Genomic DNA, 26,727 nt, shown 5'->3' with positions numbered 1-26,727 from the left:
CATTATTCTCAATGCCACTTGGCATTTATTATAAAATCAGCCACATAAGTGGAAGCAAGACACTCATCAGAAAATGCAAGAGACTGAAATCATAACAAACAGTCTCTTAGATCATACTGCAATAAAATTAGAACTCAGGATTAAGAAACTCTCTCAAAAACACACAATTACATGGAAATTGAACAACCTGATCCTTAATGACTCCTGGTTAAATAATGAAATTAGAGCAGAAATCAAGAAGTTCTTCAAAACAGGTGAGAACAAAGATGTAATGTACAAGAATCTCTGGGACATAGCTAAAGCGGTGTTAAGAGGGAAACTTATAGCACTAAATGCCCACATCAGAAAACTAGAAATATCTCAAATCTACACCCTAACATCACAATTAAATGAGCTAGACAGGCAAGAACAAAGTAATTCAATAGTTAGTAGAAGACAAGAAATAACTCGGGTCAGAGCAGAACTGAAGGAGATAGAGACACAAAAGCCCTCCAAAAATAAATAAATCCACGAGCTGTTTTTTTGAAAAAATTAACAAAATAGACTGCCAGCTAAACTAAGAAGAAAAGAGAATAGAATAAAATAAACACAAAAAAAGTTTAAAGGGGATATCACTACTGACCGCACAGAAATACAAACTACCATCACAGAATACTATAAATACCTCTACACAAACAAATTACAAAATCTAGAAAAATAAATAAATTCCTGGACACATGCACCCTCCCAAAACTAAATCAGGAGAAGTCTAATCCCTGAATAGACCAATAACAAGTTACTAAATTGAGGCAGTAATTAATAGCCTACCAACCAAAAAAACCCCAGGACCAGACAGATTCACAGCTGAATTCTACCAGAGGTACAAAAAGGAGCCGGTACCATTCCTTCTGAAACTATTCCAAACAATCCAAAAGGAGGGACTCCTCTTTAACTCATCTTATGAAGCCAGCATCATCCTGATACCCAAACTGGAAAGAGACACAATAAAAAAAGAAAACTTCAGGCTAATATCCCTGATGAATATTGATGCAAAATCCTCAATAAAATACTGGCAAACTGAATCCAGCAGCATATCAAAAAATTTACCCATGATCAAGTCTGCTTCATCCCTGGGATGCAAACCTGGTTCAACATACACAAATCAATAAATGTGCTCATCACATTGACAGAACCAATAACAGAAAACACATGATTATCTCAGTAGATGAAGAGAAGGCCTTTGATAAAATTTAACATCAGTTCATGTTAAAAACTCTCAATAAACTAGGTATTGATGGAACATATCTTAAAATAATCAGAGCTATTTGTGACAAACCCACAGAGGATATCATATTGAATGGGCAATAGTTGGAAGCATCCCCTTTGAATACCAGTATAAGACAAGGATGCCCTCTCTCACCACTCCTATTCAACATAGTATTGGAAGTTCTGGCCAGGACAATCAGGCAAGAGAAAGAAATAAAGGGTATTCGAATAGGAACAGAGGAAGGCAAATTGTCTCTTTTTGCAGATGACATAATTCTATATTTAGAAAATCCAATCATCTCAGCAAAAAAATTCCTTAAACTCATAAGCAACTTCAGCAAATCTCAAGATACAAAATCAATTTGCAAAAATCACAAGCATCCCTTTACACCAATAGACAAGCAGAGAGCCAAATTATGAATGAACTCCCACTCACAATGGCTACAAAGAGAATAAAATACCTAGAAATACAGCTAACAAGGGATGTGAAGGACCTCTTCAAGGAGAACTACAAACCACTGCTAGAGGAAATAAGAGAGGACACAAACAAATGGAAAAATATTCCATCCTCATGGAGAAGAAGAATCAATATTGTGAAAATGGCCACACTGCCCAAATTAATTTATAGATTAAACGCTATTCCCATCCAAGTACCATTGACATTCTTCACAGAATTAGGAAAAACTACTTCAAATTCCATGTGGAATCGAAGAAGACCCCGTATAGACAAGACAATCCTAAGCAAAAACAATGAAACTGGAAGCATCACACTGCCTGACTTCAAACTATACTACAAGCCTACAGTAACCTAAACAGCATGATACTGGTACCAAAACAGGTATATAGATCAATGGAACAGAACAGAGACTTCAGAAATAATACTGCACATCTATAACTATCTGATCTTCAACAAAACTGACAAAAACAAGCAATGGGAAAAGGATTTCCTATTTAACAAATGATGCTGGGAAAACTGGTGAGCTATTTGCAGAAAAGTGAAACTGGACCCCTTCCTTACACCTTAAACAAAAATTAACTCAATATAGATTAAACACTTAAATGTAAAACCCAAAACCATAAAAACCCTAGAAGAAAACCTAGGCAATACCATTCAGGACATAGGCATGAGCAAATAATTCATCTCAAAAATGCAAAAAGCAATTGCAACAAAAGCCAAGATTGACACATGGGATCTAATTAAGCTAAAGAACTTCTGCACAGCAAAAGAAACTATCCTCAGAGTGAACAGGCAACATACAGAATGGGAGAAATTTTTTGCAACCTACCCATCTGACAAGGGTCTAATATCCAGAATTTACAAGGAACTTAAACAAATCTACAAGAAAAAAAAAAAAACAAACAACCCCATCAAAAAGTGGGCAGGAGATATGAACAGGTACTTCTCAAAAGAAGACATTTATGTGGCCAACAACAAACATATGAAAAAAAAATGCTCAAGATCACTGATCATTAGAGAAATGCAAATCAAACCACAATGAGATACCATATCATGTCAGTCAGAATGGTGATTATTAAAAAGTTAAGAAACAATAGATGCTGGAGAGACTGTGGAGAAATAGGAATGCTTTTACACTGTTGGTGAGAATGTAAATTGGTTCAACCATTTTGGATCAAAATGTGGCAATTCCTCAAGGATCTAGAACAGAAATACCATTTGACCCAGCAATCTTATTACTGGGTGTATACCCAAAGGGTTATAAATCATTCCACTATAAAGATACATGCAGACGTTTGTTTACTGCAGCAATATTTACAATTGCAAAGTCATGGAACCAACCCAAATGCCCATCAATGATAGACTGAATAAAGAAAATGTGGTACATATACACCATGGAATACTACATAGCCATAAAAAGAAATGAGATAATGTCCTTTGCAGGGACATGGATGAAGCTGGAAGTCATCATCCTCAGCAAACTAACACTGAAACAGAAAACCAAACACAGCATGTTCTCACTCACAAATGGGAGTTGAATTATGAGAACACATGGACACAAGGTGGGGAACAATACACACCAGGGTCTCTTGCGGGGTTAGGGGTCAGGGGAGGGACTTTAGAGGACAGGTCAATAGGTGCAGCAAATCACCATGGTACATGTATAACTAGGTAAGAAACCTGCACATTTTGTACATGTATCCCAGAACTTAAAGCAAAATAATAATAATAATAATAATAATAATAATGTGAGAAAGATAAAGAACATAGGTGTCACTAGACAAGAACTAACTAAAAGAATCAGAAACCTCTCCTTGGAAAAGAAAACAAAACAAGAAAAGAGTATGAAACAATAATGTCTTTGGACTTTTAAGAGCAAAAATTGGTCAATGAAACAAATTTGGAAACATGAGATTTAATTAATTAATACTTGACACTTGAAAGATGTCTTGGTAAAAGGGAAATAAGCACTTTATATAACAGATGGGGAATTTATAGGAGTCACTTTCACAAAAGGATATGTGATAAAATATAAATAAACTGAAGAAAATGTTATTATATAACAAAAATAAAAAATAAAATTATGTTTTTAATCAATGATGATTATTATATTTTTAAGACAGGAAGCTGGATTTGAAGTTGCTGGGATTAGCTTTGGGATGGCAGTGACTTCCTTCTGATGAGTTCTCTCTGGCATATTCATAAACAGAACAAGGAACGGCTGCACCTTAGCTCTCACCCAGAGCAGCAACACTAAAACCTAAGTGCACAGCCTGTAATGTCTCTTAAAAATCACCAGGGAATTAAAGTTCTATTATCAGAGGAAAAACTAAAAACATATTTTCAGAAGCTTGTAGTTTAGGAAAGGACTAAACTTTTTATGCTAATTTAATTCTAAAATGTTACAGTAAAAAAAGAACTATATTAATTTTAAATTACTTAATAAAATGTAAAGCAATCAATAAACTTTTAAAGAAAAATTATTGTAAAAATGAAAATAGATATAAATGTAGTCAGAAAATGCAGAGACACCTCTTTTTACTAAGATAGTACTAAGGTTTGAACATGTCTCCAAAATTGTATGTGTTGCAAACTTAACCAAATTTATATATTTATAAGAGGTAGGGACTTGGGGGAGGCAATTAGAATTAGATAAGGTCATCAGGATGGGGCTCTGTGATGGGTTTAGTAACTTTATAAAGAGAAGAAAAAGACCTGAGCTACTATGCTTGCTCTCTCTCCTTGTGATGCTTCCCTCTATGTTATGACACAACTGGTAGACTCTCCCCACATGGAGACATCATGCTCTTGGACTTCCCAGCCTCCAGACCCAAGAGCTAATACTTAAACCTCTATTCCTTATAAACTACTCAGACTGTGGTATTCAGTTGTAGCAACAGAAAACAGATAAAGACAAATGGCCGCCCTAAAATGTAACTTTTTAAAAAAGTGGTTACTTTGGTGTTCTTACAAGAGTTTCTACTAATACCTGCCATTGACATAAAATTCTACTGTAAAATGATTCTTCACATAAATTATAGTCTGCTGGAAATATTTTTAACTCTCCCAAATTTTTAGCATTTGCCTAATAATGATATCAATATACTCTTATATCATGTCTTATCTTCTGTTATATCTTAATTTATGTATATAATATGTATTTCTGTATTTTTATATTTTGATTTATTTTGCTTTTATTTTAAACCATATTATAAGAAATATACTCTAATTTGGACCATCTCTTTTCTATTAAAAATGTAAGCAGTTGTGATAAAAGAAATAATAATATTAGATTTAACTTTTCAATGACAAATACAGTAAATACAGGGCATGGGAAAAATATATATTTGATATCAAAATATAAGAATTATAAATTCACACAGTATTTATTGAAGATGTAATTATTGCATTATTTTAATTTTTAAAGTTATTTTTTCTATTTATGTCTTTGTTTATTCTACTTATTTTTGGTATTATTTCTTCTTATCTATTCTTAATTTGAGCACAATTTTAGCGCTGTCTTAGAACGTTGTACAAGCCTGGTAGCCTTTAGGGATTTCTATACTAATCTACTGCATTGTCTCTATATGAGGCAGGTTTGCTTTTCCTTGTTTGCTTGTTTTGCATTGCTGTTTATATAGAAACTCCTGACATGGAATAATTTTTAATATAATCAGATTTAAAGAACATTTGCAAGTGAATTACAAATATTTTCTGAACTATTTGTTAACTACCAATGTGATACCTCATTACCTCCCACTCTCGTACTTTAGTGTGTGTGTACCTTCTGCAAACAAGAACATTAGAGCATTCACCTACTGAAACACAATGCAACCATCAAAGCACGGACTCTGATGTGGTCTAGTCCTTGGGCTTCATTAATGACTCACCAGTTCAGAACCCTCTGCTGCATGTGGTTGTTCTATGATACTACTTGCCTTCAGTGGGAAAAAAAATGCCTTAATCTTTTCCTAACGTTAATGACTTAGACACTATTGAAGAAAATACAACATTTATTTTATATAAAATGTGTCTCACTTGGGTATGTTGGAGATTTTCTCAGGACTAGAATAGGTTAAATCACGTTAGATTTGGTTAGATTACATTGGTTTCTCCTTTATATTGCATTAGATAGATGTTTCCTCCTAGTTAGATTTCATTTATACCCAGCTCTAGTGGGAATGTCATGAACCTGCTATTTTGCTAATTATGATAGTCTATCACCGTATCAGACATGCATAATTTTTGATGTGTTGCATTAATGAAGTGTTCACTTTCATCAATTTGTTAAGGCAATGCTGTCACGTTTGTGCCCTGTAAAGTTCTCCTCTCTTCTTTGATAATTACAGTAAGTTCTTTGTGAGGAGGTACTTTGAAACTAAGTATGTTCTTTGTCCCTTGTCAAATTTTTCACTTCTTTATTTTTATGAAGATAGACTTAATGGTTTCCTATTTTATTTGTTGAGTTACAATCCATTGCTAGCATTTATTTTATCCCAGAATTGCTCAGTTTGTCCCGAATTTGCCCAATAGATGCTCTTGAAAGTTGCTTTTATGTCTTTTGATCTATCTCCATCATTCTTTGAACACCTCCTTATTTCCTAGCACAGTAATATGACTTAGCCTCATCTTTGACTTTCTGTGCCACAACCCAGTCATCAAACATTTCTCTATAGAGTTCTGGCTTTTTGCAATTGAGAATAATATTGAGAAGTGGAGAGCTTTGCTGAGTGTGCTCCTTGCTATTGAGAATTCTCTGACCCCAGATATTTTGGGGACAGAGTAAGGTACAGCTGGACACATATACATGCGCATACATACACACACACACACACACACACACACACACACACACACCACTGCAAACGGAGACTGCATACCAATATTTCTAATTGTAATCCAATACTACAGAATTTATTCTCGGCTTCTTTCTTTCTGTATTTATGACTCTCATCTCTAACAGTGAGAAATAAGGTTCCTATTTCACCTTCCATATAACATATCTACTTAGTTGATCAATCCCTCTTTCTCCTTCCCCATCTCCCACCTGCATTCACTCTGAGTACCCTCCTCATTCAACCCTACCAGGCATGTCTTCTTCTTTTTTCTAAAAATGATTTTAGATGAATATCAGTGTGACTATATTGCTCACTATGTATATTTTATCAAAAATTTAAACTTATTTGTAATATCAGGCTGAAAAACAGTATCATGAAAACTAAAAAATAATCTTTATCATCCAAAGACTTGTTCTTGCTAAATCTAATGCTAGCTCTGAAACAGGCAGGTGTTGAATACCTACAAACAAAATGATGGTCCACTTTTTAAGGGTTTCCTGGCCAAATGATAGAGAGTGCATCTTTATACGAATGATACACTGCTCATCTATTATGAATGAAGACAGGCATTCCTTTCACTCCTCTTCTATGTTTCCCATGTATGATCTGTTAGCATAACAACTATTACACTTGGGCTTCAAGTCATGCAGTTAGGTCCTAGCTCCCTCTCACTAGGAAGAACCTCATCATTGCTACTGTACTTCCGAATTCAGCTGTAAGATGATATCTAAGTTCCATTGGGAGCTGTCCCTGGGCTAGGGACCTTGGGTGTCCTCTAGGAGGCAGGTGACCTTGGTGCCCAGAGAGATGAGGGTAAGATGCAGGGGGGGTCTACTTCTTTTTTCCATAGACACTGGTTTACAACATCCTTTTAATTCAAACAGGCGATCAGAGAATATGCAGCCCCCAAAAATATAGGAGAAAAAGTACTCAATAGGTGTCTTAGTGAATTTATTACAAATATAGAGTATTTTTCATAGATTTTCAATGTTTGTGGTATCTGCCAACTTTATTCTGCATCATGAACTTTTCTCATTCTTGATATATATTCACTTTCATGTCTAATTTTATATTCCTAGTTTTGCATTTTCTTAATTTCTAAAGTACCAAAGTTGAATAAATCACAGTTTCCCTAACAGCTCAACACACCCCTGTTGGCAGGCACCAGAGGTCTCTAATGCTAAAATGTACTCCATGCTATAACTTAGTATCATCTCAGCTAATTGCCATGAGTTCCTAAAAAAAATAGCCAAACTCTAGTTTTTGCTTTTGTTTTTCTCTTTTCTCTAATTTCCATGTTTCTTTACATTCTCTCCAATTGTTGATTCTATATTTTGGACATGTAACATGGACATTTCTATTAGGGATGTCAGCAGGCAGAAATATAAACTGTTGAATACTTAGAGTTCAGGAATAAGCTCTGGGCAGAACATATGCATTTGGAGTCATCAGGATAGAATTGCTGTTTATGTCGAGTGGATAAGATCTATGACCCAATGGGAGGCTTAGTATTAGATAAGAGCAAGGATAGTTATCTGTCAGGATAGGGCTGCCAGGAGGCTTTTGCAATTCTGAGAGAATTTTAATGTAGGAATCAGGATCATTACCTAAAAGTGAGAATGGAAAATATATATTAATTTCAAAAAAGAATGAAGAAGGTTTAATATAAGTTCCAGTAGATTAGGCAAGATAATAGGCTAAGAAAATATGACCTAACAAAAGGAAGAATTAAAGGCTTTCTTGAGATTTTAGTCTGTAATTGAAAATGCATGTTGTCTCTTTTTCCAGTCATGCCCCACTACAGTGCCGTGTTAGGGAGCTACAGCTCAGGCTAGAGTCAGAGCAAAACGAGTCAAACCAGAGTGGTGCAAGAGGGCTGTTCTATGCAGGTAAGTGGCTACTGTGAGGGCACCGGCACTATCTGTTCAGGCCCGACTCCTCTGCCTCACTCTTCCTAGCCCATTGTCCACGCCCTTGTTGACCAGAAGATGCCCCAGGAGCACTCCCCTCCAACACCTTCAACTCCATCTCACGTTGCATTTGAGGAGGATTTTTAAATGGGCAAGCTCAGTCCCTCCCCACGCTTGACATGTTTTAGTGGCTGTCCTTTGTTCCTCAGATAAAGTTCATGTGCTTTATTAAGGCCTTTTCCTATGATTTGTTCCATGCAAACACTAACAGCAACCTCATACCCAACTTGTTTGCATTGCTGAAAGGGCACACACTTCTTTGTAGCTCTGGGCAAGTTTACACATTATTCCTTGTGCCAGGTTGCTCTTCCCTTCCTACTGGCTGAACTCCAACCCCTCCGATGACACATGTTCCTCTGTGGAGCCCTTTCACAGTCACTTAGGTTTCCGTTCATTAAAGGTCTCCTCCAAAATGCCCTTCCTAAACTCCTTCATCAGCTGGAATTTTTGTGAGTTCAACTCTCTTGTACTGTTGTATTGATCCTTAATACCTAGTGGAGTGCTTGGCACATAGAAGGTACTCGAAGTAACTATAATATGAATTAACAGACAAAAATGCATTCACAAATCAGTTAACCAATTGCTAATCTTCACAGCACCCTCTGCATCAATAGCTGCATTTCACAGATGAAGAACTGAAGTTCGTAGTGCCCAATACACTCATAAAGGGTAATGTTTTAGTAATAGAAGTAGCATTTGTTGCCAAGTTCCTCTTTTTTTGAAATCTTTGCTCTCTCATCAGTACCAGGCCGGCTCTCTGGCTCCCATTTTTTCCCCCCAAATTATCAATATTTACACTGAGAGACAGAGACAGTGTAGTATCATGTGCAAGAGCACAGAATTTTGAGACACAGCAAGATTCATATCTTTAGCTCTGATATTTACTAGCTATGTGGCCTTAGGCTATTTACTTCTACTGGTTTTTGCCTCAGTTTCTAAATCTCTAAAATGGGAATAACAATAACTGACAGATAGTGGTGCTGTAAATATAAACTGAATTCATATACTAAGCACTTAGGACAATACCTGGTATATACATATAAGCTGTATATACCAGATCAACCTTATTGTTTCATTTTTGTTATTACTGGCGTAGCTTCATTATCAACACATCAGAAGGGACAGGATTTTCCTGATTAATGGTCACAGGCCAGTTCTTCTGTGATCCAGATATTCAAATCTGACTTTTAATTAGCCTCATCTGAGGGATCCCTTTCTGGAGGCAGAGTCTTGCACAGATTGCATCAGAACTGGTACCTCATGGCAGGAGAGGGCTGGGCTATAGAAGACGCCCCTTCTGATTTGCTCACCAGCCCCACCTATCTGACTGGCTTCCTTATCAAGCAAATTATTTTCCAAACAGTGATCCTGAAACAGGAGAAGGGCAGAATCTAATCTGCATGCAGGAAAATAATCCATTGAGCATTGAATCTAGTAGCCACTCCTCTGTTCTTATGCTACATGAAATTTTCCTTTGGGAAAAGGGATGCTTAAAGGATGGTTTTATATGTCTAATGTCAAGCCGCAAAGCATAAAGCACCAGCATTGTACTTACTAATGGGAGGGGACTTCCTTAATCACAAACAACAACTGAAGGTAGATTTACATTGTATTTGATGTCTGAGAATACTTATCTCCAGGACTCACTAACCTATGTAAACATTTTCCCAAGTAGAACATCACACACCGGGGCCTGCTGAGGGGTTGGGGGCAAGGAGAGAGAGAGCATTAGGACAAATATCTAATACATGCAGGGCCTAAAACCTAGATGATGGGTGGATAGGTGCAGCAAACCACCATGGTACATGTATACCTATGTAAAAAACCTGCACGTTGTGCACCTATATCCCAGAACTTAAAGTATTTTAAAAAATTCAAGTAAACTAAGGCTTATAGAAAATTTTATATAGAAAGTTAAAATGAGAAGTAGTCTTTGATTTTAATTTGGTCAAAATATAAATACACAGGCACTCTCCTAGACACTTCTGATGGCAACATAAGTTAGGGTGACTTTTGTAGGAGACAATTTGGACACATGGATTTAATATGTTGAATATGTTAAAATATTTTTCCACACGGGATTCCCAAAGCTCAGAATTTAGAATAAAGGAAATAAGACTTTGCATACAAGTCTCTGAGCAAACATCAGTCCTTCCTACATATTATTATTTTGCCTCATTTATTTACTTACTATTTTTGTCTTCTTTACTGATTTACTTAACATCATACCACTTAATAAAATGCAAGTGCAATGAAAGAAGTAGCTTTTTCTGCGTTTTTCTCAGCCACATAACAAGTACTGAGGTTACCTGGTACACAGCAAACATTTAATTTCCTATTAAATCATTCAGATAATGATTGTTGTGATATGCCTGATAGCAAGAAACAAGTGGGGGCAAAAAACTAAATGTAAAATTTTAAAGTGGACTCAATGAGTATGGGCAAATGATGGAATAGATAAAATCTATCAAAAAGTTATCGGTGTTTTTGAGGAACATTAACTGCCATAGAAAAAACATCTCAAGACATATTTTTATACAAAAAAAAAAAAACAAAAACAGATCACGAATTGCATAATCTTAACGTTGTCAAAAATTATAACAAAGAGATATAAAATATTGAGTGTTTATATATGTTGATAGAGCTAAACATAATGTTTATTGTTTCCTTTAAAACTATCCTTTTTAACTATTATAATAAACTGCATTATGTTCTAATGTTTAAATGGCTATTTTTAAAGAGAGGATTTTAAAGATCATGTAGCTACTTGGAGAGTGGTTAGAAAATAATTTAAGTCTAAGTAAGAATATATAAATATGTGTTGCATTATTACTATGAGAAAAGTTATATTAATGTACAGATAGAGAATAGACAAAGTTGATTTGTTGAGGCAGTTTTCTTTCTTTCTTTCTTTCTTTCTTTCTTTCTTTCTTTCTTTCTTTCTTTCTTTCTTTCTTTCTTTTCTTTCTTTCTCTCTCCTTCCTTCCTCCTTTCCTTCCTTTCTTCCTCCCTTCCTCCCTCCCTCCCTCCCTCCCTCCCTCCCTTCCTTCCTTCCTTCCTTCCCTTCTTTTCTTTCTTTCCTTCTTTCTTTTCTTATACTAATTATATGAGTAGCTTTGCTAAAAATACACAGTTGGTCGGGTACGCTGGTTCACGCCTGTAATCCTAACACTTTGGGAGAGCGAGGTGGGTGGATTGCCTGAGCTCAGGAGTTCAAGACCAGCTTGAGCAACACGGTGAAACCCCATGTCTACTAAAATAAAATTTAAAAAAAAATTAGCTGGGCATGGTGGCATGCGTCTGTAGTCCCAGCTACTCAAGAGGTTGAGGCAGGAGAATTGCTTGAATCCGCGAGCTGGGGGTTGCAGTGAGCCAAGATCACGCCACTGCACTCCAGCCTGGGTGACCGAGCAAGACTCCATATCCAAAAAAAGCTATCTCATTAGCCATTTTGGCAATTGTTTCAGAAAACTGGAGTTGGGTATGATCTCCTTTTCCTCAGATACTAGCACCTGTTTAAGAAACTGTCAGACCATTATTTACTAACAATACACTCAAGTATTTCACGTTGTCCCTCCACCATTACGCCTACAAAAGAACTCAAAGCATGCACACTGATGAGCAATCGACGAACTCTATTCTTAGTTGGATTTTGCACTTCAGAGAACTTCAGCTTTAATCCAAAGTTCTCTAAGGAACAGAAACAATGAACACTCTTGAGGTAATTATAATTTTTGTCTCTCTGCCTTCAGACACTTTCGATGCATTTTATTGTATTTTAAATGTTTCAGCATTTGTTTATTCTGCTAAGTCTTTAACAGGAAGATAAATAGCTAACATAAAACAAAGGGAAGTCAGTTTCCCTTGGGTACAGAAACAAAGTCAACCTTATGCAGGAACTGAATTATCAATCTGTGGTGAGTCCAAGCCTACAAACCCTAAAGTAGTAAGTGAAGAAAGTAGAAAGTCTTCATGTTTTATAGGTTATTCCAATTTCAATTCTTTAAAAAACGCTATAGAAACCATGTGACATTTTACAGAATTTGTGATGGCTTGCTATTGCAATAATCCTGCATATGGCAGAAATTCAACTCATATATGACAATCGAATGTTCTTTTACATATGCAAAAAGACGGTCAAGCCATGAGATTAAGAACAAAAGAGCAAAACTTTTCTTTGCATTTTTCTTGATATTTTCTACATTTTTGAATTCCAAGTCTTACCCAAATCTTTCTCTTTTGCATTTTATTCAGAAAAAAAAGAATTAAAAAAAAAAAAAAAAAAAAAAAAAAGCATGGTAACAACCGACGTTTAAATTTAGACTACTTTTAACTGAATTTTCTTCCCCAGTGAACTCCTGAGGAGCTTCTTCCTATTCCCTCACCCATGGCAGGACTGCAGAGTCTGCTCCCAAGTTATTTAAGCAGATAGCTGAGTGCCAGTGCACTTCTGTGCATTCCATATTTTCTCGTTTTTGTCTAGTTTATTTTCTTTCTCTGTCATTTTTCTTTATCTTGTCTCTTCTATCATTCCATGAATCATTTGCTTTCATGAGCTACTTATGAGCCCAGAGGCACTATTTGCTGAGGAAAAGTCATTCAAATACTGACTACTTATTGATCATACCTTGAGGATCTTGCACATAATCTCATAAACTGAGAATGTTTTCTCTGCTCTCGTCCAGTCCCAGGTGGTCACCTTTAAGAGATAAGAAAATAATGTTTAATTTGTTTTAGAAAGTTATTTACCACTGTATTTGATTTGCATAATATAGTGAAAAATAAGAAAAATTTTCACAGATGTATCTACTTAGTCTCTCATCTGTGAAGCTATGCTCATAAAGGACCCTACATAATGCTTTTGTTTCCTCTATTCCATGCTTTGTCACCATTTGTCTTATGCTTTCAGCAAACGATTTATGCTATGTGTAACAGTTCTCATTTGTGCAGTGTCCTTATGTGTCTTAAATAATGTATGTATTGTCTACCTATAAATACTAAGTATTTACATTCTGCACTCATAATTTTTTTCTCAATTTACCACTAGTTAAATACAGAGAATACGAGATCTCAGCACAGCTCTAATTTTTTAAATATACATCATTTATATTCAGAAATTTCAAGATGACTGTGACATTGCAAACATACCAAAAGCGTAATGCAGTTATTTCACTTACTTAGGTTGGGAACATATATTTAACTGCCCTGTCAAATAAATTATTCAGAGTAGGAATAGAGTAAAATATATAAATATTAATTTTTCCTGTCTTCCTAGTGCTTTAAACTATGTAGAGACAGACATTTAAAACAGCAGCAAATCAGATCTGATGATTTCTAAATCTTATGTATTATTAGACCTGCAAGTGACTGGTCGGGTATTTGGTATTTATATTCAATAAATATTTATTAAGTGTCTTCTGAGCTACAAGGTACATGTTTCCAAAAGGAAGACTTGAGGTGCAATAGGTATCTACACAAATCTACTACAAATCTCAATAACTAGGATATAGAATATAGTAGAGGATGAAAATGCTATTGATTTTATTTAGAGAGACCAGTACAACATAGATAAACATAGTTTGACTGTCATAAATGACAGCTTACCAGAATGTATTTATGATGTTTGCCAAGGACGGAATCCTCTAATTTAAACTTTGAACACCATGAGAGTTTACATCATCTTATGGGATTGCCACTATGGTGAGATAGACTTAATAGTAGCTAGATAAGGTGCTATCATTTTGAGATTTCCTTATTACCCTTTGCTAATGATAAATTGCTAGTAATTAAAAGTGCTGAATAAATTTAAAAGAACTTTCAAAAGATCCTTTGAAAATAAGAGTTTAGTAAACATGTTCATTCATGCATAGCTCTAAAATAGTTTACTCTTTTTAATTTCACTTTTGGTATATTCATTTCTTTAAATTATATTCAATAAACAAAATACACTGACATATGCTTGAAAATGTTTCTTAAAATCTCCTTTCTCATGTCTTCATGAGATTTTTAATGGCATTATATTTTGATCCATTATTTTATAGGTTCACTATTTATAAAGAAGTAAGTTCCAGACTTTTCAAGGGTGATAAAGTAAATGTTTAATGTCAGAACATACATTTTTAGTAAGTTAAATCAGATAAACTGATTTCTATTTTTTTCTCTATATTATTTTTAAAAAATATTGATAGCATACTATTTGGTACTGTTAAGTTAGTGTCAATCTCTTGTGATAATATGGAAAAGAGCAATAAATTTGGATAAAACACTTACTGGAGGTGCCAGAAACTTGTAGAGACATGAGCCTCTCAGGGCCAGGAAGGTCGGGGAGTACACTCTGTCCTGAAGTGGGTCTTGCTCCCGGGCTTCACACCAGCCCATGTAGACAATCTGCAAGAAAATGGAATACAATCAACTGTCAAAAACTTCTTATTTTAATAGATCTTATGTCTAAAAAATGTTTAGATGTAAATATAAAAAATATTTTAGATATTTTTTCATGTAGTATTAAAAGCTCACATAAAATTATCAAATTAAATGATGAAAAAAGTACACTAAACCAGATTTACCTTCAGTAAATGAATGTAAACCTCTCATAAGAATTTCTTATACATTTCCATCAGCATTTATCAAGTGTATACTTATGCCATCCAACCTGCCATGGATTATATTTCCCACTCTACCAATTCTTACAGAAAAAAAAGACTTATTTGTAGTAGAATTCATTGATGCATCACACTAGTTTACCAATTGCTGACATTTTATTAATTGGGAATGTGCTTTAATACACAATGTTGAAGTGAGTAAAGAAAGTAAATCAGAGAGACATCTTATGGCATTACCACTAGGGCGGTGGACCACTTCTCCTCTCTGTGTGACAGGGGAGAATAATAAATGTCCTCCTTTTAATCATTGATCTTAGATGAATACAATTTATGCTAGTGTATTCATATGTCAAATGGCATTGAAACCAATTCTTTAGCCTCTAGTGCTTAAATAAAGGCAGATCGATTTCCAAACAAAGATTTTGTGAGATGAGTCACTCCTCTTTCTATGATCTGATTTTCGTGAGAGTCAAACATGTCATGAGTATGACATTTCTAGCAACATATTCATGTGGCATTCCATTTCTTTTTCATCACAACTCTATGTGGGAGGATATACTTCCCACTTCATATAATTTATGTTAGCTTTATGGTTGGCAGAGTTAACTCCTCCTCCTAGATAATTTTTTTCTTTGGCTCATGAGACCTTCTATTATCAATAGGATATTCATGAATGTATCACGAGTAAAGTTAGCTTAGCATCTTGTGCTTTTGCCATTACCATGAAAAACTCATACCCAGGATAGGAACAAGTGCAGCAGACCAGAGTTCAGCTTAACACCTGGACCAAGCCCAGCTAGCTCCAAACTGGTGGCTAATGACAATCAGGTCACTTTCAGAAAGAAAGAAATACTTATTGTTGTATTACAGCTAGTAAGAGGGTGGTTTGTTGTGCAGCATTAATGTGGTGACCGTTGACTAATAACAATGCAAGACTTTGAAACACAGGATTTGAAATATTACTGTCGTCTATTCATGGATCCCATCTTCTTTCCATTAATTATGTTTACTCTCTAAAATAATTGGATTATTCACCATCTCATTATCTCACTTTGTGTTACAATAAGCCTCTGAGCTATAAAGTCCCTGAGTTAACAAATTAAGGAATTGTGATATAAATAAATTAGCTTAATAAATGAAACAAACTTGATACAAGTTAGAATTGGAATTTGAACCAAGATGCCTTGCTCTATTAATTATATAATGTATTCTGTAATCTTTTAGATTACTAACATATGCATTACATAGAGACTTCACTGGTTAATAATAACATAATAAGAACCAGCTATAATAACTGACAATTTTGTATTGCTTATATGGTCAGGTATAGTTGATCAGATAGCAACACAGTTTTGAAAGAATAAATGAAGCTTAATAGATAACCATCCCATAAAGAAAAGTATGACTTAGTTTAATATATATTTAATGTGTCAGAATAATTACATGAGTTAAAATAAAAGGATATTATAGTTTACACTTCCAGTAGTTGCATATTAGAGAATATAGACAACCTACCGTCTAATGTTACCTTAGGAAACTGGAAAAGAATATGCTTAAAGCAGCTAGATATTTTACAAGCTATTAAAGGACAACCAGGAAAAATTTATAGTAATATGAAAATTGAGAGAGGTTAATCATTAATACAAATGTGGGGTCAACCTTTGCCATAGGTGTGCTTTCTACACAGAAATGTCACATAAGATAATCAGCTACATTGGCCAGTCTCACAGGTTTGGATCAAAAAGTTAAAGTCCAGAATCCTCCACATGTGGAGGCCTTAGTAAACATGCTCTGCTTTTAGTTAAGATCAGAAATATCTGCATCCTAATTACAAAGTTAAGGCAGAAGTCATCAAGCCCTTGCCAGGACTGGAACTCATATTTAAGCCATTGAGATGATCCAGAAAATATCAAGCTTGAAATGGTTTATGATGATCCTGGCATTCTCTCAGGCTCCTGACTCAAGAAAATGGAAATTTTTTTCTGGATGACAATAACATTACTTATGTCAATATATTTTCATAAGAACTGTTTCTTGGAAGAGAATAAAAATAACCAAGAATATAAGGAAATAAAACTTCATGAAGTACATCAGGAGAAAAACATGAAGAATAAAAACAATAGACAGCAGAACTGAATATTTAGGCATTTCAGATATTCGAATTTTCTAATACAGGCATTAATTTACCTAGGTTTGCTATGTATAAGAATATAAGATACAAAATTGAAACTTTCATCAGAGTATATCTGAGATAATAGATTATAAAATGTTCCATTTAGAAATTAGACAAATAAATATTTATGAAATATAAAGTTGGGTTTAACAACATATTAAAAAGCAGGTAAAGAAATAATTAGTGAATAGAAAGATGGCTCAGTAAAAATGTCTAGAATGATGATTGGAGAGACAAAAGTTTGGAAAAAACATATATGAGAGTAAGAGAAAAAGGTGTTACACTGAGAAGTATAGAACTTCAAATTTGAGTCCCAACCCAAGCACAGTAAAGGGAATGAACAGAAGATATATTGAAAGAGATGATGGCTAAGAATTTTTGCAAATAGATAAAAAGAAGTCAATACAGGGATTCAGAAGACAAACAAAACAAAAGCTAGATAAATATAAACACACTGAGGCACTTTGGCAAGTGTCTTCAGAAAACTAAAGACAGCAAAGAGCATAGTAAAAGGGATAAGAAGACAGGAAAAACATGTACATTAACTACTGGTTTAATAGAAGGCAGATGATTTCTAGTATATGTTTCCACATTCACTCTCCTGTGATAGCAAAATCATTTTGCTTCTGGAAACCTTTCACTTTATGCCTATGAAACAATTAGAGTTAAAGAGGCAAATACCATCTGCATTTTACTACGAAAATAGTTTTGACCTTCTGGATCCTTGAAAAGTATCCAAAGAACTTTCAAGGGTCTACAAAATACTCTGAGCCACTGTTGTAAAGTAAAAACTTTAGCAAATGTTATGATCTTTCAGGCAATCACTTACTATAAGTAAAGAAAAATAACTATGTTAGTGAAATATATAAAACTTCAAAATAAACATACAGAAAAAATAATTTTATAATCAACCTAAAAGAAAAGGAGATTAAAAAGAAACAAATGTGACGGAAAAATGTAAGGCACAAGGTAAGGTGGTGGAATGTAATCAAAACAAAGTACTAGTTATACAGCAGGTAAATAGAATAAATGCAATCTTACACAGATTTTTTTTTTTTTTTTTTTTTTTTTTAAGACGGAGTCTTGCTCTGTCGCCCAGGCTGGAGTGCAGTGGCCAGATCTCAGCTCACTGCAAGCTCCGCCTTCCGGGTTTACGCCATTCTCCTGCCTCAGCCTCCCGAGTAGCTGGAACTACAGGCGCCCGCCACCTCGCCCGGCTAGTTTTTTTTTTTTTTTTTTTTTTTTTGTTTGTGTTTAGTAGAGACAGGGTTTCACCGTGTTAGCAGGATGGTCTTGATCTCTGGACCTCGTGATCCGCCCGTCTCGGCCTCCCAAAGTGCTGGAATTACAGGCTTGAGCCACCGCGCCCGGCCTTTTTTTTTTTTTTTTTTTTTTTTTAAAGACAGTGTCTCACTATCAACCATGCTGAAGTGTGGGGGTCACAGTTCACTGCAGCCTTAACATGACCTCCCCAGCTCAAGTGCTCCTCCTGCCCCAGCCTCCTGAGTAAGACTACAGACACACACACCACCACTCGTGGCTAATTTTTGTATTTTTTGTAGAGACAGAGTTTAGCTATGTTGCCCAGGCTGGTCTTGTACTCCTGGCCTCAGCGATCTGATCATCTAGGCCTTCTAAAGTGCTGGGATTGCAAGAATGACCCATCATGCCTGGCTTCTTATAAAGTTTTTTACACTACACTAAAAGACAAACAAACAAACAAACAAATAAATAAATACATACAAAAGCAAAAGAAAAAACCTATATTCTGTCTCTGTAAGGCTTATCTAAAACATAAAAGTACAGAAAATTTGTAAAGAAAAGAATAAAAAAATTATCTCAGAGACCAAAAATCAATTGATTTAGCAATACTGATATTAGAAAATGTAGATCTAAGGCAAAAATCATTTCTAGAAATAAAAAAGGACTTTTAGTATGGTAGTCTCAAACCTATCAAAAAGACATAATAATGCTTAGATTTTTTCATATCTGATAACATACTATTTATTTATTTATTTATTATTGTTTTTGTGACTGTCTCACTCTGTCATCCAGGCTGGAGTACAGTGATATGATCTCAGCTCACTGCAACCTCCACCTCCCAGGTTCAAGTGATTCTCCTGCTTCAGCCTCCAGAGTAACTGGGACTAAATGTGCCCACAACCAACCTCAGTTAATTTTTGTATTTTTCGTAGAGGTGGGGTTTCACCATGTTGACCAGGCTGGTCTGAAACTCCTGACCTCAAACAATCCAGCCACCTCTGCTTCCCAAAGTGCTAGGATTACAGATTTGAGCCACTGTGCCTGACCTGATAACATACTTTAAAAATATATGAAACAAAAAACTGATGGAACTACAACAAAAGAAATGAACAAACTGATAATTGTAGAACAAGTTTAGCATAATTCATTGAATAACTAATAAAATAAGAGTTAAAAATCCATCAAGCCATAGAGGTTTTGAACAATTCAATTAATACAATCTGCTTAATTTATTATGTTTAAGACACTTGACTCAACAAAAATTGAGTACAAATTATTTTCAAGTGCACTGGAAATGACCAGATGTGATTACACCTTTATAATAATTATATCATTATATTCAGGTAATAAAACAGGTATTAAATACGTTTTGCCATTCAAATGACATGTGGTGCCCTAAATAGAATGAAATGACAGAGCAATATTCACAAAAAATTAGAATACCCCCCTCCAAAAGATTTGAAAATTAAGCAATATACTTCCACAGATCAAAGGAGAAATCAAAAATGAAGTTAAGGCCGGTTGTGGTGGCTCACGCTTGTAATCCCAGCACATTGGGAGGCTGAGTGGGGAGGATCACCTGAGATCAGGAGTCCGAGGCCAGCCTGACCAACATGGAGAAATCCCGTCTCTACTAAAAATACAAAAGTAGCCAGGCATGGTGACACATGCCTGTAATCACAGCTACTTGGGAGACTGAGGCAGGAGAATCACTTGAACCTGGGAGGCGGAGGTTGCGGTGAGCTGAGATTGTGCCATTGCACTCCATCCTGGGCAACAAGAGTGAAACTCCATCTCAAAAAATTAAGTTAATAATAATAATAATAATAATAATAATAATAAAGCCCGGGTGAGGTGGCTTATGCCTGTAATCTCAGCACTTTTGGAGACCAAGGTCAGTGGATCACCTGAGGTCAGGAGTTCGAGACCAGCCTGACCAACATGGAGAAACCCCATCTCTACTAAAAATACAAAATTAGTTGGGCTTGGTGGCACATGCCTGTAATCCCAGCTACCTGGGAGGCTGAGGCAGGAGAATCACTTGAACCTGGGAGGCAGAGGTTGCAGTGAATCAAGATCATGTCATTGCACTCCAGCCTGGGCAACAAGAGCAAAACTCCATCCCTCCAAAAAAAAAAAAAAATGAAGATAAAAAATAGTTTGAACTAAAATACAATGAAATATGAAATATCAAACTTGAGGGATTCAACATAGGCTAACCTTAGGCTTTTATATATATATATGCATTTTTTAAAAATCTCAACATCTGTAATCCAGGAATCTAGATCAAGAAGTTAGAAAATGTTTAGGAAGACAGAGAGAAAGTGTGAGAGATAAGGGGAGACCCAAAAGCAAAAACAAAAACAAAACCAAAAAAAAAAAAAAGAAAAGAAAAGAAAAGAAAAAAGAAGTATTGAATGCAGGCACTAGTGAAATAGAAAAAATACATACAAATAGGTATTCAACAAAACAAAAAATAATTGTTAAGGGAGAATAATAATATAAATACTCATGGCAAGCATCAGCATAAATTACTAAAATCCATGATACCAGATCCTACAGATATTATAATTATGTTTAAAAATCTTATAAATAATATTTTGCAAGTTACTTTTAAAATTTAAATAAGAGGCCAGGTGCAGTGGCTCATGCTGGTAAGTAATCCCAGCACTTTGGAAAGCCAAGATGAGTGGATCACTAGAGGTCAGGAGTTTGAGACCAGTCTGGCCAACATAGTGAAACTCTGTGTCTTTTAAAAATACAGAAATTAACCAGGTGTGGTGACGGGTACCTGTAATACAAGCTACTTGGGAGGTTGAGGCAGGAGAATCACTTGAACCCAGAAGGTGGAGGTTGCAGTGAGCTGAGATGGCACCACTGCAACCCAGCTGGGCAACAGAGTGACGCTTTGTCTCAAAAAATAAATAAATAAATAAAATGAAATATATTAATTCTTAGACAAATGTCAGAATAGATGCAGGAAGAAATTTGTTTTAAATAAAGAATCTTATAATTATTAAACTAATTTAATCTGCAATTTAAAACATCCCCTCCTCAAAAACAAAACAAAACAAAACAAAAAAACTTGAGGAACTTGTGATTCTTTTTAATTTCTACTAATTGTTTTTTTTTAATGATCTAAATTCTTGTAAAGTCATCCAGAGAATGGAATAAAAGGGTGATCAGTCCCAATTTAATTTACGGACCAGTCACAACTTTACATGAATGAGTGAACAATGCGAATGAATTCGAGTAACAGCACCTGACAAGAATATTCACAAAAAGGGAAATTTACTTTTTAATCATTCTTTATATGAGGTGTAAAGGTATTAATTAAACAAATACCATGAGATTTTAAAGCATCAATATAATTCACAATATGAACCAAAGGAAGGATTAAAATCACATACTCAAAAAATGAAGAAAAAATGATGAAATTCAACATGAATTCATGATAGAGTTTTTAAATTAAAAATAGAAATTGTCTTTAAAATGGAATTTTTTAAATTTATAATCCAAATAAGGGTATTTGTAATTTTTAAAAATGTATTTAATGGTGAATTATTTAAATTATTCTTTGGAGATCAGTAACAAAACAGGAATATACACTACCACCACTAATAATCAATGATTTTCTACTTTTGCCCAATGTGCTGAGATAAAAAAAGAAATTAAATGTTAGGTTTAGAAAATAAACAAGGCCATCATTTTTGTTGACAATATGAATTTATATATAGAAAACACAAAACTTTTAAATAAAATTATTCTGCAAATTTCTCAATGTTGCCAAATATAAAATTTTATCCAAAATAAATTATATTACTGAGTAACCTAAATAGTAAAAAAAAAAAAAAAAAAAAATAGAAATTAAAAAATAAGACAATAATAGACTGAAACTAAAAAAGACAAGCTAGTAGAAAAGTGGGCAAGAGCATTAATGAGGTTTTTCAGAAAAGAGATTTTGGCTTATTCAACTTAGAGAAAGTATTCAACCAAAGTGCTCATCAAAGAAACGCAATTTAAAACCACTGTTGTGTATCCTGTGTTTATCTTCCAAAGTGGCTGCAATTAAAAGGACAGAAAGAGCTAAATTTTGGTAACTGTAGTGATGGAAAAGCTCTAACAGAGCTGGTGAGATTGACTCCTCACTTCTTTTTTTGAGAAGGAGTCTCCCTCTGTCGCCCAGGTTGGAGTGTAGTGGCACAATCTTGGCTCACTGCAACCTCCGCCTCCTGGTTCAAGTGACTCTCCTGCTTCAGCCTCCCGAGTAGCTGGGATTACAGGCATGCACCATGATGCCCGGCTAATATTTTGTATTTTTAGTAGAGAGGGGGTTTCACCATGTTGGCCAGACTGGTGTTGCACTCCTGACCTCAAGTTATTCACCTGCCTTGGACTCCTCACTTATGTGAACTGAATGCCGGTGCATGTAAGAGCACTAGAGAAGCATGTGTACCAGTGTTCACAGCAGCATTCTCCGTAGTAGTCCCAACTATGTGCTGATTTGGAAAATATCAATGAACTGTACCACAAATGTATATCATGTAGATGAATACAGTAACATGCTGTGTTATAGTATGAGTACACAGTAAGTACAATTATTAAATTATAGTTACATGGAACAACATGTGAATGAATCTCAAGGAACATCATGTTAACTGAAAGAAGCCAATATAGAGTCATACATATATATGATTTGATTCAAATAAGCTATGGTATTTGGAATGCACTCATGGTTGGAAAGAAAAAAGTAGTATATCGAAGCAAGACCATTATTACCAAGCCTTTCAGGATAGCAGTTACGTGAGAAGAGAACAAGTCAGTTGTGCAAAGTAGGGAGCAGGCAGCACAATGGTTAACAATCGACTCTTCTTGACACGTAGTTTGTTTATGGAGGTTTGATTTTTTTAAAAAAATAATTAAACGGTATGCGTAAGTTTTAGGAATTTTCTATATATGCATTATATTTTGTTAAATCATGTTTTTTAAATGTCATACAATATGTATTATTAACAGTTTTCTACCACTATTTTATTCAAATGATGTAGAGTTCTGTAAGTTCTACAGGAAAAAAGTATTCTAACAAATACTGTTAGATTGTCATTCTGGGGTCATTGTAATGAGATGAAATTTTAGTTATCGTAAATTATATCCCCATAAGCATTATTTCTCAGTTAAGTCAGGGTTTCTAGTTTTCATTCAGTCTGATAAAACTTATAGTTTGTCTATTAATGATGCCTCTGTTTTGGCAAGAAAGAAAAAAAAAGAATGCGGTGGTATACATAATCATAAAAAAGAGTATGTTCGAGACTCTTAAGACTATGATATTGAGTTTGTTGTCTCTTCCAAACTCTATACTTTGCTGCAGGCTGAAATATTAAGGGTGGTGTGCTATTATTCTTCAAGAAATATCATCGTTGTATGCAATTTTATTATTTTGAACTGAGTTTAGTTTTGGGAATGAGCTGAAAATATACCTAATAAAAATGGGATTATCAGATCTGTAAGGGATATATCTACATGTTTGCTCTCTGAGTCAAACATTCACCTTCCCATTTACTATGCCAAACAGGAAAAGGGAGTTCTTTTCAATTGCTCTCAGATGTCAAAAAGTACCATCATTGCCATACTTGGGTATGATAATTACACAGTTGAAGAGACATAAAGCAGTTTCAGTATGTTCTTCCTATGAGTCTCACAGAAAATAATAATTCTTAAGAATCAGTGTATCTCTTAATTTATAAAAAATGTAAAAATGGGAATTACAGGCATAATAGAAATAGGATGTTTTAGAAAAAAGTAGAATTAAAAGGAGAATTTCCCTAAACACATTAAATGACAAGAGGACTTCCAAGATAATTATTTAAGATAAATAATTTGGAAGCTCATTTACTTTAAATTAAATGTATCATTAACACAAAACATGCCCAATATGTGAAGCTTGTACTACAAAGTAATAACTTATTTATTATTTTAAAATTTATTTTAGTTCATATTTTTTTCTTCAATAGAATTTCTTTTTTTAAAGTGGTTTTGGGTTCACAGAAAAACTAAGTAGAAAGCACAGAGCTCCCAACTACCTCTTGCCCTAACTTGCACAGTTGCCCCACTAGCAAAATCCCCCAGCATAATGAAACCGATTTGCCATTTGTATGTGTGTGTGTGTATACATTGATATGTGTGTATATGTGTGTGTGTATGTGTGTGTAGTTTTTTCATGACGTGCTTGTTCAGGTATTTTGTCTGTTTCAAATCAGGATGCTTCCTTTCTAATTGCTAAGTTTTAAGAGTTCTCTGTGTACTTCAGGTAACAGTCCCTCATCAGATGCCTTTTGCATATATTTTCTTCCAGTCTGTAGCTTGTATTCTCATTTTCATGACCATATTATTCATAGAGCAGATGATTTTTCCTGTAATAGGGTTCAATTGATTAATTATTTCTTTCATGGATTATGCTTTTTGTGTTGTATCTGAGAAGTCATCACCATACTCAAGGTCATCTGCATTTTCTCCTGCATCATCCTCTAGGAGTTTTATTTGCCTTTTAAATTTACGTATATTATCCATTTTGAGTTAATGTTTCTAAAAGGTGTAAGGTTTGTGTCTAAATTATTATTATTTTTATTCCTCATGTGGATGTCCAGTTTTTCCAGTACCATCTGTAGAAAATATCAACTTTTTTTGTTGTATTCTTTTTCCTTTTTTCAAAGGAAACAACTATACTTGTGTGACTCTATTTCTGGACTTTCCATTCTGCTTCATTGAGATATTGTCTATTCTTTCATTGAATACAACACTACCTTGATTACTGTCACTTTATAGTAAGACTTGAGATTGGATAATATGAGCCTCCTGACTTTGCTCTTCTCCTTCAGTATGGTGTTGGCTATTCTGGGTCTTTTGCCTCTCCATATAAACTTTAGAAACAGTTTTTAATATATATCTACATCATAATGATTAAATTTGTATATTTATCCTTAGTTTTTGGAAGGCAAAAGGAAGGAGGGAGCATTTCAGGTGTTTTATAAGGAGGAATCAACATAACCTGTAACAACATGTTCATAATAAATAATAAAACTGAAACAAATGGCAAATTCTTGCAGTCTAATTGTTTTATTATACTTTAAGTTCTAGGGTACAGCACATTATGTCTTTTACTTTTATTAAAACAAACCCACAAATTTATATGTAAATTTTTTCAGCTAAAGTGAAGATGGACAGCTGCTAATCTAATATTACCATGGTTTCCAGTCCAGCAACATCAGCATCATCTGAGAACCTGTTGGAAATGCAAATCCTCAGGTCTTAACCCAGAACTACTGAATTCAAAAAAAAAATTTAGGGGTGGAATCTACCTCTCGATATTTTAATGAACCTTCCAAATGACAGAGATGCTGCCTCAAACTTGGTCTCATAATTTATGCCTACGTCAGGGAGAAGGCCATCTAATTATGTTATAATTCCAACAGCTGGTAAGGCTGTGTATTAATGAGAACTGTGTTTATTATTTAAGACAGAGGAAACCATTAATGAAAATGTCCTAGCACTTGAAAGAGAAAAGGAAATGATGAGCTCTTGATAAACATGGTATTTCCAAACACGACATGTTGGACCACTTTATTACAAATCAATTCTACTTCAGGGACGATGATTAAAAGAGGAAATAATCTTTTTTTTTAATGAGGATAAAAACATTTTAGAGAGCGCTGCAACGTTACCAAGGCAACACAGACTTGACCAGCCGAGCTGCCTGGGAAAAGAAAAGCTCAGAGATGTGCATCCCCTCCGAGACACTTTCCCCCTCGGTATTTCCTCATTGTAAAATCATTGCCTAGAGGCTAAAAGAGTGAATCACAGCAGTTTCAAAGGACTAAGCAACATATATTTGATTTCTGAGCCCTTCTAGAGAAAATCATCAGGCAAGATATAACACAGGAGGAAAAATAAATGAGTAATAACCAACACCTCATAAAGGTTGCAGCCTAAGTGTTCTACGAGCCCTTCATAAGCACACAGTCTTTAGTCTTCTCATTACAGTGAGATAAATTGTACCTGTGATTTTATTTTGCCAGGAATAAAAGTAAATTATCTCTGGAGGAAGATAATATCCCTATGAACCCCAAATTATGTCTACATATTTATATGCAATGTCTTTTGTTGAACCAAAATTTATAAGTCA

The 26,727-nt window shown here is 34.7% G+C and overlaps 1 protein-coding gene across 1 annotated transcript in view; it reads right to left on the bottom strand.

Moving 5' to 3' along the window:
* The window catches only part of SNTG1 (syntrophin gamma 1), an 895,276-nt gene that overhangs the window by 137,859 nt on the left and 730,690 nt on the right, over positions 1 to 26,727 (bottom strand). The window contains exons 11-12 of the mRNA XM_031669313.1: positions 14,781 to 14,897; positions 13,138 to 13,209 (exon numbers count right to left, since the gene is read on the bottom strand). Coding sequence (XP_031525173.1) covers positions 13,138 to 13,209; positions 14,781 to 14,897 — 189 coding nt within the window. The remainder of the gene's footprint in view (positions 1 to 13,137; positions 13,210 to 14,780; positions 14,898 to 26,727) is intronic.

This window comes from Papio anubis, chromosome 8 (assembly GCF_008728515.1).
Source record: "Papio anubis isolate 15944 chromosome 8, Panubis1.0, whole genome shotgun sequence".
In the NCBI taxonomy this organism is placed as follows: domain Eukaryota; kingdom Metazoa; phylum Chordata; class Mammalia; order Primates; family Cercopithecidae; genus Papio; species Papio anubis.
The sequence above is the reverse complement of the archived record's forward strand: the minus strand, read 5'-3'. Positions and strand labels throughout refer to the sequence as shown.